At 53.8% G+C, this 12,760-nt stretch overlaps 1 protein-coding gene across 1 annotated transcript; it reads left to right on the forward strand.

The window, feature by feature from the left end:
• Nucleotides 1–2,365: 2,365 nt before the first annotated feature.
• CKAP4 (cytoskeleton associated protein 4) lies at nt 2,366–11,371 on the forward strand. The gene is made up of 2 exons (XM_044227905.1): nt 2,366–2,859; nt 8,887–11,371. Exons 1-2 carry the CDS (start codon nt 2,404–2,406, stop codon nt 10,207–10,209), a joined length of 1,779 nt encoding a protein of 592 aa, XP_044083840.1. The 5' UTR covers nt 2,366–2,403; the 3' UTR covers nt 10,210–11,371.
• The last annotated feature ends 1,389 nt before the right edge of the window (nt 11,372–12,760 follow it).

Consider the following 12,760-nt stretch of genomic DNA (forward strand, 5'->3'; position numbering starts at 1 on the left):
CAGACATCTGTCTGGTGTATATTGGACCCTCCACAAAGATTTGTTTTATTTATTTATTTATTTATTTATTTATTTATTTATTTATTTTTAAAGACTTTATTTGACAGAGAGGGACACAGTGAGAGAGAGAACACAAGCTGGGGGAGTGGGAGAGGGACAAGCAGGCTTCCCACTGAGCACCGATGTAGGGCTTGATCCCAGGACCGGGAATCAGTACCTGAGAAGAAGGCAGACGCTTAACAACTGAGCCACCCAGGTTCAATATGTTTTATTGGACTAACATATTCATATATATATGTTGCCCCTTACTGCAAGTATTTGCTGTCTCTAAGTGTCATGAGAGGTGATGTTATAGGGAAGGCATCGCGAAAGAAGTGGCATTTGAAGTGGGCCTTAAAGACAAGGAACATGACTTTAAAAACAGAATTGGCAGAAGAAACATGAGTTGCGCGCGCGCGCACACACACACACACACACACACACACACACGGCCAGGCACACACAGGGCACTAGGTTCAGGGGGAAAGCAGGGGAGCTCTGTCCCTGCCCCAGCACAAACTAGCAGGTTGCTTGACTTCCAAGCTCCCTCCCCTTCCCTTTCCACTCCAAAGCAGGATGGGCTCTGGAAAATGTCAAGGTTCAAATCATAGCTGTGTGACCTTGAGCCAATCAGTTGGGGTAGGGGCTCAGTTTCCTTCTAAATAAAACGGGTAAAATCATCTTGCCTTGCAAGCTTTTTGTGAGGTTTTAAGAACATACTTAAGTTGCTAAATGCAGAGCTTGGCGTTATTAAATTTCCTTCTACCAGAGTAGGGGAGACACCCCGAGTCCGCCTCCCTCTCCTTGCGCCTCCCCAGGTTTCCCAGCACACAGCATAGAGCCTGTCCCTCGTAGGGGATCACGGACAGACTGCAGGACTCCTAAAGAGAAAATGGGAGTTTAAAGAGCTTCAGGAAAAAAAGTCAACAGCATCGACAGTGGACTGACCAGGAAAGGGGGGATGCTCAATAAATGTGTTTCCTTGAATAGCCTTTCCGCAGCCCAAGAATCTTTGCTAACTCTCCCTCAACATGCCTCCGCGGAGCCAGCTGGTTTCTCGACAGCTCATTCTGCCTCCGCCTTCAAACCCCAGTTCAGAGTTAAGGCCCGACTCCATCGGGCTGGGAGGGTGGGATGGGAGGGCGGGGCTTCCCCAAGTCCCAGGAGAAAAGATGGGGGGCGTGGTCCGGTTCCCGCCTCCTTACTCCCACTCCCTGGGGCACGGCTCCTGGGCGCCCCCCTTCATTTCCTCTCTCTTTCAACAGGTCGAAGGGAGGGGACTCGAACTTAGGCCACGCCAAAAGCTCAACCCCAGCTCTCCTCCCTCCGACCCGCCTGGCCAACCCCACTTGAGCCGCCTATCCCTGGGGCCCTCGTGGACCCCGCTCAGTCGCTAGTCCCGGCCCCCCGTCGAGCCAGCCCTGCGCCCCTCCCTTTGGCCACCTCGTCTCCCGGCCCCCGCCTCGGTAGTTCCAGGCCGGCAGCCCTCCCTACTTCGGCGCCTCCTGCCCCCTCCCACTCGGCCACTTCAGTCGCCTGCCCCGGCCTCCGTAGACCCCGCTGGGACACCCTGCCCCCCATCCCGGCCGCCACAGACCGCGTTCGGCCACCACACCCCACCCCAGGCCTCGTGGACCCCGCTGGGACCTAACCTCCCGCCCCCCACCTCGGTCAGCCCCCTCCCACCCCCCCCCGCCACCTCGGCCCCGTAGACCCCTCTGGGACCACTCCTCCCGGACCCGGCCGCCTCAGACCGCGCTCGGCCACCACCCTCCCCTCGACCCCCCGCCCCCCACTCCACGCCTCGCGGACCCCACTGGGATCTAAACCCCCGGCTCCCCCTTGCCACCTCGGCCCCGTAGACCCCGCTGGGACAACCTCCTCCCGGACCCGGCCGCCTCTGACCGCGCTTGGCCACCACCCTCCCCTCTGCTCCCCCACCCGGGACTCGTAGACCCGCCTGGGACACCCCCGCCCCCGCCGCGTGGACCCCCGCGCCTCCGCCCCCCCGCTCGGCCCCCCTCCTTGGGGTCGAGGCGGCAGGGGGAGGGGCCGCGCCGGCCCCCGCGTGCGTGGCAGGCTCTCCCGGCTCCGCTCTCCCGGCCTCCCTTCCCGGGAGGCGGGGTCGGCGCCGCGGCGGCGGCGGCGGCGGCTGCGGCGGCGGAGGCAGGCCCCCTCCTCCTTCCTCCGTCGTCCGGCCTCCTTCCTCGCGCGCCCGCCGCCCGCTCTCTCTCGGCCGCTCCGACGCCGGCAGCGCCCGCGTGCCGCTCGCCCAGCCCCGGGGGAGCCCGAGGAAGTTTCCCGGGCCGCGTGCCCCGCTCGCTCGCCTCGCAATCCGCGGCCTCACCCGCCGCCGCGCCCGCCATGCCCTCGGCCAAACAAAGGGGCTCTAAGGGCGGCCACGGCGCCGCGAGCCCCTCGGAGAAGGGCGCCCACCCGTCGGGCGGCGCGGATGACGTGGCGAAGAAGCCGCCGCCGGCGCCGCAGCAGCCGCCGCCGCCCGCGCCGCACCCGCAGCAGCACCCGCCGCAGCACCCGCCGCAGCATCCGCAGAACCAGGCGCACGGCAAGGGCGGCCACCGCGGCGGCAAGTCCTCCTCCGCCGCCGCCGCTGCCGCCTCGTCCTCGGCGTCCTGCTCGCGCAGGCTCGGCCGGGCGCTCAACTTTCTCTTCTACCTCGCCCTGGTGGCGGCGGCCGCCTTCTCGGGCTGGTGTGTCCACCACGTCCTGGAGGAGGTCCAGCAGGTCCGGCGCGGCCACCAGGACTTCTCCCGGCAGAGGGAGGAGCTGGGCCAGGGCTTGCAGGGCGTCGAGCAGAAGGTGGGTACCCCGGACCCCCACCCGCGGCCCCCGCGCCGCAGCCGGGGCACTGGCTCTGCCCAGGCCCCGGGGCCGGGACCGGAGCCGGGCGCCCTCCTCGGGCGGTCCGGGCCGGGGATGCCGCGTCCCCGGGCCCCCAGTTCCCTGGCTGTCCCCAGACACTCTTTGTTAATGGCCGTGGAGGAATCAGGCCCCGAGGGATGGGCCGCCGGGAGGATGGTCAGGCCACCGGCCAGGGTGGGCCAAGGGCCTGTCACAGGGCATTAGCGGTGACCTGTAAGGAAGCCGCCAGGCTCTGGGGAGCCCATTCTTTTTGGATTAGGAACCACTGAATGGGCAGAGTTGTCTGAAAAGGAGGTTGGAAGGGACGCCAGCGCATCCCTGGAAGCCTCGGGCAAGGCCGCACCTGGGCTCTCCCTGTGGGAGACATCTGAGCCAGGTTTTAATAAATCCCGATCCTGGGGAAGGAGAAGGAAGTAGTCATACTCATTTGCGAAGTTCAGATGAAATATTACCTATCTTCAGATCCCTTGTGGACCAGTGTCCCCACGGGGACCTTTGAAATAGCATAAACTAGCTTCAGAGGAAAGGAAAGGCCCCCAAATATTAGAGGGTACTGGTGAGTAATACCAGAGACACTTTTACATGATGTTAAGAGGGCTTACTCACTATCTAATCATCATAGTCACCCTGGCGGGGAGGGAGAAGTAGTAGTTTTGACTCCATTTTCCAGATGAGAAGATTGAGGTTTAGAGAGATGGGGTGAATTGATAAAGTCCCCAGCTGGTGAGTGGCGAACTGCATGAGAAGGCCACAGTCTAGGCCACTGCCCTGTTTGGGGTCCACTGAGGCCTCTCTCCGGTATGGATGGACCCAGCTTTCACCACAAAGCCTCTTAGGTTCCCACTTGTGTGTTGACACACCAAGCGCATCTCCCTTGGTCTCATCCCTTCTCCTTCCTCCTCTTCCGTCCTCCACTAACGTCTTTGCTCAATGAAAGTTGGTTGTATGATCGAAACAAAAAATCCCGCCACCACTTCTGAGCCCGGAACTGCTGCCTCCTTTTCCCAGCATGCCGCCTGCCCTGCCAAGTTTCTATCGACTTTTGTGGAGTATGCAGGACTAGGAATTTCCTCTTAAGACTGGCAGAGCAACTGGAATGAGTCATCCTGCTCCATGCTGCAGGCCAAGGGAGGTGACTTTTTGGAGAGACTTCAGTAGGCAGTGCTGCTTTGCCTATCCTGAATGTCACGTCATAAGACGCACTGCTAGAGTATAATCACTAGCCCCTCATTCCCTCCCTCCCATCCGCCCAGTTACCAGTCACAATGTTCATTGAAGTCTGATAGTGATACGGTTGCATGTTGGCACTGTGCCGGGGTGGGGTGGGGGGCTGGGGGTTGAGGGGTGGTTCCAAGGCGCAAAAGGCACAAATAATGTTTGCAAAGCAGCACGTAAGGAGTTTTCAGTGGAGGGTTACTGCCGTGTGAGTTCGGAAGAAAGAGGGTGTGGAGTTTGCCTGGGCCCATGTCCCGGCGGCCAGGGCAGTGCCAGCGTAGGCCTCGCTGGTGGTCAGGAACTGTTGAGAGGAGTGCGGACACACAGGCAGGGGCGCTGTCTTGAGTGTGTTGCAGGGACAGCAGGCGGCTGTCCGGCCTGTAGCAGAGTAACATTTAGGAAGTAGTGAGATGAGAGATTGAAGTTGAGGTCCAGATGGGGGAGGTCTTGAAAAGTAGTTGAAGAAACTGGGCTTTACTGTGTCTGCTTCTCCCCCGCCTCTCCCCTATTCCCTCCTCCCCGGCTCCCACCTCTTCTCTATCAAAGCTGTGTGTACATTACTTTCCATTTGGGGGCTGAGTTTTCCTATCTACACAGTGAGGGGAGGGCTCTGTCCAGGTTTTTTAAGGATCCACCTGGCTGTATGCTGTTGGAAGAGTGTCCTTTCTTTTTAATTTAGCAGTGTAATCAAGCTATATGTGATGCCTCGGATTTATTGTGCTCTCATCTCAGCCCCAAGAGGTGAACACGAGTAGACCGAGTAGACCGCCCCTTTCGCAGATGAGGAGAGTGAGCCACGAGAAGGCTGAGAAAATGCAAGGTCCCACAGCTAGTAAGGGGCAGGGCTAGGATTCATACTGCAGTTTGCTCCTAGTTCTTGCCGGTGGCTCGTGAGGTGTGTAGTAGCTACTCAGTTAATGCCTGGTCCGATGATGTGGAACTCAGAATGTGCCCAGAACAGTACTGAGATTTGACACTATGTGTGGCCACTTCTGTCTGCTCCTCCGTGGAGGCCAGGAAGTGAGTGATTTTGCTTTGAAGAGTGAGCAGTGGTGGCTCCTCTGAAAGCCTAAACTTGAGCCCCTTTTTAACTCTGTGATGCTTAGTGCAGGGTGGGGTTTGGTTCTTAGCAGGAACCTATACTTATAGTATTATTATTCGTAATTAGTATTCAGTATGGGCTAGGCATCCTATTAAGTTCTTCCCAGCCACCCTCTGAGGCAGGACCCATTCATTAGCACTTTCCACAGGTGGGCCAGCCTGGCCAGGAGCCTGCTATATTACTCGTTCAAGGTCACACACAGCCCCTAAGTGGGGGACTTGGGGTCGGAGTCAAAGCAGTGGGACTTGAAGCACGCCACAGGGCCGCTTGCCTGGTCTCATTGTGCAGATGGTCCCAAAGTTGGGAAATGGCCCAGGTCTACTGAATGACTGCAGCCTGGGCAGAGAAGCTGGCCTGTCCTTCCACGAAGGTTCAGTGGGCACAGTGGGTGCGGGCTTCCGAAGATGCTGGCAGTTTGGTTGGAGGCGGGGAAGGGCCCGTGTGGCCCTGGTGGATCCAGGGTGGCAGAAAGTGATGGGAGGGGTAGGCTTAGGCCCAGGAGGGGCCGCTGAATGAGATGAGCGGTTGTTTGTGGAAGAGTGAGTTCTCTGGTTGTGTTTCTTTGTTTTCTCATCTTGACTCTGGAGGAGTCAGAGCTTCTGAGGGTAGGCAGCAATTCCTCCATACACTCCGTGCACGCAGAACAGGCTTCTGCTCGAGCTGATCACTGGAGGTCAAGAGCTCAGGTGGTGACCTCACACGTTCTGGGATTTTGGTGCTCAGCCTACCCATTTCCCAGTTTCCTGATTGGTAAACTGGAAATCATTGGGAGCCACCCACTCATGAGATAATTACGAAGTACTTTGCATATTTTTTGGTATACAGGAAGTGCCCTGTTGAACAGCAGCCACTGCCGTCTCCCCTTGTGCTATGAGCTCCGTGGGTGCAGGGATCCTGTTCCAGCCATCGCTTTTCTCTGGTGTCTGTCCCACCATTTAGTGGGCACCCCGCATATGTTGGGAGAACAGATGCATCCACTGCATATTGATTATAATGAGGTCTTTGCATGGAAAGATGCACAGCTCACAGGACCATCAGTAGGGGGGCGAGTTCTGTATTATTTTCCTAGTGTTGGGGGTTGATGTGTTTGGTTTCATCCATAATTTCTGATCTAGTCCCCTTCCTCACCGTTTGCCAAGAGCCAGCCCCTGTTAGGGGCGACAGGGATCCCAGGGGAATTGGACTAGCTCAGTCTTCACTAGGCTTTGTGCTATTAATTAATCAATTCCTGCTTCATTTGGAAAACCCTGCAGGAACGCCTGCCACGTTGCAGGTGCTGTGCTCACCCGGCCATGCCTCTGTTCTGAGTGCTGTGCACAACAGGCGGGTGCTGTGATTGAACAGCTTAGTTTTGGAGGTCAGTTCTCCCTGGTATCTTCTCAAAGTACCCTTTATGAGTCAGGTTATATTGAGTTGAACTGGGAAATTGTCTAGTATTCCGGAGTCCCTGAAAACCTCATTCTAATCTGTCTTAACATCACAGACTACTGGAAACCGAAAGGTACTTTAGAAACTATTTGTTAATAGACGAGGAATTGGGACCTGCAAAGTGGGTGACTTATCTGTGCTCCCTGAGCTGGTTTTAGGTGGGGCTGGCACCGGAGCCCCGAGCTGCTGTCTGTTGACCATTCACTATGTGTCAGGCACAACTGAAGCTCTAGATAACTTCACTCTAGCTTAATCCTCCCACGACGAGCCTAGATAGAATCAGGTACTGTTTTGTTCTTGTCCTGCTGCTGAGGTAGCAAAGGCACAGACGGGCTGAGTAACTCGCCCAGGATCACACAGCTAGGAAGTGTCCAAACCAAGATTTGAACATAGCCAGTCTGGTTCCAGAGCTCATGCTATTTTATTTTTTGCCTTGTTGCCATGGAAGTATTTAGGCATAAACAGAAGAGATCGATATAATGAGCCCCGTTTTTAATAATGCTCTTTTTTTTTTTGTTTGTTATTCTTGTTTGTTTCATTCCATCATCACTTCTTCCCTCCCATTTTGTTTTGCTCTTTTAGGACTGGAGTCAGAGCAGGGTCTCTGAAGCCTTCTCTTCCACCCTTTGCTGGGTGCCCACCTGGTCTCTCTTGTTCTCAGATGCTCTGGGTGTTGGGAAATAGCCCAGGTGGTGGCGTGGCTGCAGCCTGGGCCGAGAGCATAGCCTGTCCTGAGCCTAGAGACTCAGCAGGCAAGGGTGGGGCAGGCCCCCCGGAGGGCCCGTGTGGCTCCGGCAGACCCAGTGGGTATCGACCCAGGATCTAATTTTCACTGAACATTAGTTCATCCCAAGTATTTCAAGATTTATTTCTAACAAATAGGAGCTCCTTCTCTTCCCTTTCCTTTTGGCAAAACACTATATTATACCTAACAAAGTTAATGGAAAGGCTTGCTTCTCATCTAATACCTAGTTCAAAATCAGATTTCCTGAGGACCCCCTTAAAAATATCTCTTTTATAGTTGCTTTGTTTGAATCAGGATCCATGTATAAGTCCACACATTACATTTGGTTGGTGAATCTCTTAAATTTCTTTTAATGTGTAATTTTTCCCTACTTTCCCCTTTAAAAATGCCATTGAATTATTGAAGGTCCTGGTTCTTTGTCCTGTAGGATTTTCCACATCGTGGGTTTGGCCGATTGCGCCCTTGCTGCGTGTTTTTCCCTTGATGTTCCTGTGAATTGGTGGTTAGAGCTGGAGGCTTGAGAGATTCCGGTGTTTTTGTTTGTTTGTTTTTTGGTTTTTTTTGCAAGAAAGTGTTCTGGGTGGCTCTGTGTGTCGGTAGTCCCTGGCCTGTCAGGCTCAGCACATCAGACCAGTTCTCCGGAGAGGTTCCAGGTCAGACCTTGGTTAGCGGAGAATGTATTTAGGATGAGTGTGTCGTGGCAAACGGGAGCATAATGTGCTCACAAAGCCAGAGAGCGCTAAGGGAGCATCTGGCCCAAGTCATATTTTCGGGTGAGGACAGTGACTTGGTCAGGGCCGCCAACTAGAAGTGGCAAGCTAGACACCTGAACCTTTGTCTCATGCCTCCCAGTCGAGTGTCTCCATGTGTCTCAGCTTTTTTCCTGTGAAAGGAAGACTTTTCCATTGCAGGAGCTAGAAACTCAGCCTCACTCGCTTAAAGAGAAGAGGGACGGGGGAAGGGAGAGAGAAAATGTATTGTCTTAAACCAGAAAGTTCAAGAGCAGATTCCTTCAGGTGTAGCTGTCCCCAGAGATGCAGATTGTATCTTCAGAGCTCGATCTTGCCGTCTCTTAGTTTTGCTTCCCACTGTGCTGGTTTGATGCGTACACTGGTGTTCTTCATGGGCCCATCTGAGCCTCTCCAGGCTTCCCCCATCCTATAACTAGCAATCCCAATAGAAAAAGGTCTTCTTTACCAGTAGTCTTGGAATAGACTGACTGGCCATAGGCCCATCCCTGGGCTGATCACTGTGGCTTCAGGAGAGAGGACCCCTGGAGCACTTGGAAAGGGCCTTTAGGTTGGTCCTGCAAACCACATGGAATGTGTGTGGAGGGAAGGTTCTTTCTCCAAGGCCAATTGTTGTTCCGTTCCAGAAGAGGGACCCGAAGCTGGGCAGACAAAAGGAAATATAGCTGTGTTGCATGGAACTCCTCAGCTCTTCTCAGCAATTAACGTGTGGATTTTGGTTACAGGTGCAGTCTCTTCAAGCCACATTTGGGACTTTTGAGTCCATCTTGAGAAGCTCCCAGCATAAACAAGACCTCACGGAGAAAGCTGTGAAGCAGGGGGAGAGCGAGATCAACCGGATCAGTGAAGTTCTGCAGAAGCTCCAGAACGAGATTCTCAAAGACCTCTCTGACGGCATCCACGTGGTGAAGGATGCCCGGGAACGGGACTTCACATCTCTGGAGAACACGGTGGAGGAAAGGCTGACGGAACTCACCAAGTCCATCAACGACAACATCGCCATCTTCACCGAGGTCCAGAAGAGGAGCCAGAAGGAAATCAACGACGTGAAGGCGAAGGTTGCCTCTCTGGAAGACTCTGAGGGGTACAAGCAGGATTTGAAAGCCTTGAAGGAAGCTGTGAAGGAAACACAGGTCTCTGTGAAGTCCAGAGAAAAAGACATCGAGGCCCTGAGAAGCACCCTCCAGACCTTGGAGTCTGACGTCTACACGGAGGTCAAGGAGCTGGTGAGCCTCAAGCAGGAGCAGCAGAAGTTCAAGGAGGCGGCCAATTCGGAGCACCTCACCTTGCAGGCCCTCACAGAGAAGCTTCTCCAGTCCGAGGAGGTGACCTCCCGCCTTCCTGAGGAGATCAGGAGACTCAAGGAGGAGCTGCGCCACCTGGAAACAGAGGCCCTCAGGCCGGAAGAAGATGGGGTTTACAAGCACGCTGGCTCCTTAGCCGCGCTCCAGGAGAAGAGTCAGGGATTGGACTCCAGGCTCCAGACCGTGGAAGATGGCGTGGATGCCGTGCAGACGGCCTCTGCGCGCCACAGCGAGAACCTGGAGGCCCTGCTGGCCAAGAGCGAGGAGCACGAGCAGCGCCTGGCCGCCCTGCAGGAGCGCGTGGCCGGCCTGGGCCCTTCGGAGGCCGACGCGGGGGGCCTGGCCAGCACGGTGAGGAGCCTGGGCGAGGCCCAGCTCTCGCTCTACAGCGACGTGGAGGAGCTGAAGAGAAGCGTGGGCGAGCTCCCCAGCACCGTGGAGGCTCTCCAGAAGGTGCAGGAGCAAGTCCATACGCTGCTGGGCCAGGACCCGGCCCGGGCGGCCCCCTTGCCTCAGGACTTCCTGGACAGACTCTCTTCTCTAGACAACCTCAAAGCCTCAGTCAGCCAAGTGGAGTCGGACTTGAGGATGCTCAGGACTGCCGTGGACAGTTTGGTCGCGTACTCAGTGAAAATAGAAACCAACGAGAACAATCTGGAATCCGCCAAGGGCTTGTTAGATGACCTGAGAAATGACCTGGATAGGTTGTTCCTGAAAGTGGAGAAGATTCATGAAAAAGTCTGAGGGAACGCGCGTGCAGGGTGCAGAGTTGATCCAGTTTCTCATGACCAAAAAATGGGTTGTTTTCTCCTGTGCACTCTACGCCCCCCCCCACCCCGTTCTTGTTCTCTCTTAAAAAGCAGTGCCCTTCCCCGCCCCCAAGGCCCGAACACCAAGGCATTTTATATTTTTGTGCCCAGTTAACTTATTTACGATTATTACCACACACCATTGGTTTCTCAAGTTCTCTGCTTCTGCTTTTGGTTGGTTTCCTCAAGGCCCGGCCCCTGCTAGTCAGAGGGGCCTTCTGGGAGGGATGGCTCTAGTGTCCGAGAAGAATGGCTTCAACTGGGGATTAGCAGAAGCAGATTACGTGGGACCTCACAAAACCTTGCCTGCCTGGCAGATTTCAAGTAAAAAAAGTCGGGGGAGGAGGCACTTTTCTTTCTCATTCTCTTTAAGGACAATTAATTTTACTTTTTTTTTTTTTTTTTAATACTTCTGGCCGAAGTTTAAATGAGCTGCCGCTCACTTCTTGTCTTCCACTTAAACTGGTTAAAATTTACAAGTGTCAGCTCCGATTTGGGAGGGGGACAAGCCCCTTGGTTTTTAGTTGATAAGAACCAGCTGCTTGACTTGATGGCCACCTCCCGTGGTATGGGGAGCTGTGGGGTCCCGTTTCCATTCCTGAATCATCTTGTGATCTCCAAGGTAACTATGCAAAGAATCCAGATGGTTCTGAATGTGAAAGCCACAGCACTTCAGAGTCCCCTGTGGCCAGCCTGCGTCACCTGTCACCTCTCGGTAGAGTCCCCGAATCCCGGAAAGGGGACTCTTTGGAATCCTTCAGGAAACGTGTGATGAGAGCGGTCCACAAAGGCATGGGCTGTCTCCCTGGAGAATGGAGGCCATGTGTTTTTATTTTCTCATGATGTCCATGAAGAGGTTTGCTGTCCCAGCAGACCCCCATCTGTCAGTGAGGAAGAATGTGCATTTTCTGTAGTTTTTTGCTGTTTCCCTTCGAGCTGTACTGTTCTTTAATGGCTGTCTTGCCTTTCAAAAAAGAAGAAAAAAAGAAAAAAAAGAAAATTAAGAGAAAAAAAGGTTTGTTTAGTTTACTGTGAAATGAACTGTATGGCTTATTTACAGTATTTTTAATTCTTAATAAACACGAGCTTTGTTACGACTTTTCTAGAGTGGTGGTTTTCTGAGAATTTCGCAATTGCGATGTATTCCTTAGACTAGAAAGGTCGGGAAGTTTTCGATTTTAAGAGCGTTTCAATTCTAAAAGCAAGGTGGCCTCATTCTTAGGCCTGATTCTTGGGCCTGGGGACGTACCTTTGATTGACCGTTTGCAGGTTTGATTATAGGCATTTGCCTGACAGGCTACTCTGAGCTACCGCAGAATCTTCTGGGAGCTTTCAACAATCCCTGGGACTGCCCCCAGGGATTCTGATTCTGTGGGTGTAAAAAGGGTTACATTAGCGTTTCAAAGGCTCCCTGCTGATTGGAAAGTGCACTGGGGTTGAGAACTGTGGTCGTGGACCATCTTAAGTGACCTGCAGCCTCCAGTTTCTTGGGGAAACTGATTTTGCTGGCATTCATTGAGTCCCTGTGTGCCATGCCTTGTGCTAAGCACTCGATAGGCCCCTATATCTTTCTCCTAATATTCCCCGGAGCCAGGTGGGGACATTCTGCATTTTACTGAGGGGCCAAGGCTGCCAAGCATCGTGTAAGATCATTATTAGCTAGATAGGGCTGAGATTCGAATCCAGTCCTGCTCTTAACTGACAGGCAACTCTACCTTCCACCAGCAAGAGTGCAGGACCACCCCCTCCCCCGCCCGCCTTCTGGAGACAGGCTGCAAGAGCTCTTCTGGCCCACCAGGGTGTGGAAGGGAAGGAGGCCTGAGTGCCACTGTGGTCTCCTGCTCTCCTTTTCTGGCTGGTGGCCCTTATCCCAGAACTCTTTGGTCGGTCCTTCTGGGTCCCTGAGGCAGCATCCCCCTAGGGCGTCCCAGCCCCTGGCTTCTGTTTTTCCAAAGTCATTTGCAAATCAGGATGGGCCCTTTACTGGTGTTAGAAATCATCTGGAATGTTAAAGTAGACGAGTTGATAGATAAAGGTAATTTACTGACCAGGTTTGCCCTCGTTTGTGGAGGGTGCTGGACAGCATAAACTTCCATGCTTGGGAAAATGAAATTTTGGTTTCTTTTCAGGCTGGTTGGTTGTTATCAGGCATTTTCTTGATCTTCTCGACACCACTTGTGCAGTCTTTAATGTCAGGCTATGGAGTGGTTTAATAGATTGTCATTTATTTTTTAAAAAGAGTGTGTTTGCTTATTTATTTATTTATTTGAGAATGCACTAGTGGGGGGAAGGAGCAGGGGGCTCTATTCCACGACCCTGAAATCTTGACCTGAGCCAAAATCAGGTCGTACACTCAATGACTGAGCCACCCAGGGGACCCTGATAGATTGTCATTTAACATTAGGATAGAAAACCTCTAAGGGTCAGAGAAACAACCACATTTAAATTCAGACGGTGAAAATAAAAAGAATGTATTATGAATTTAC

The sequence above is a fragment of the Neovison vison genome, chromosome 12, assembly GCF_020171115.1.
Source record: "Neovison vison isolate M4711 chromosome 12, ASM_NN_V1, whole genome shotgun sequence".
Taxonomy (NCBI): Eukaryota; Metazoa; Chordata; class Mammalia; order Carnivora; family Mustelidae; genus Neogale; species Neogale vison.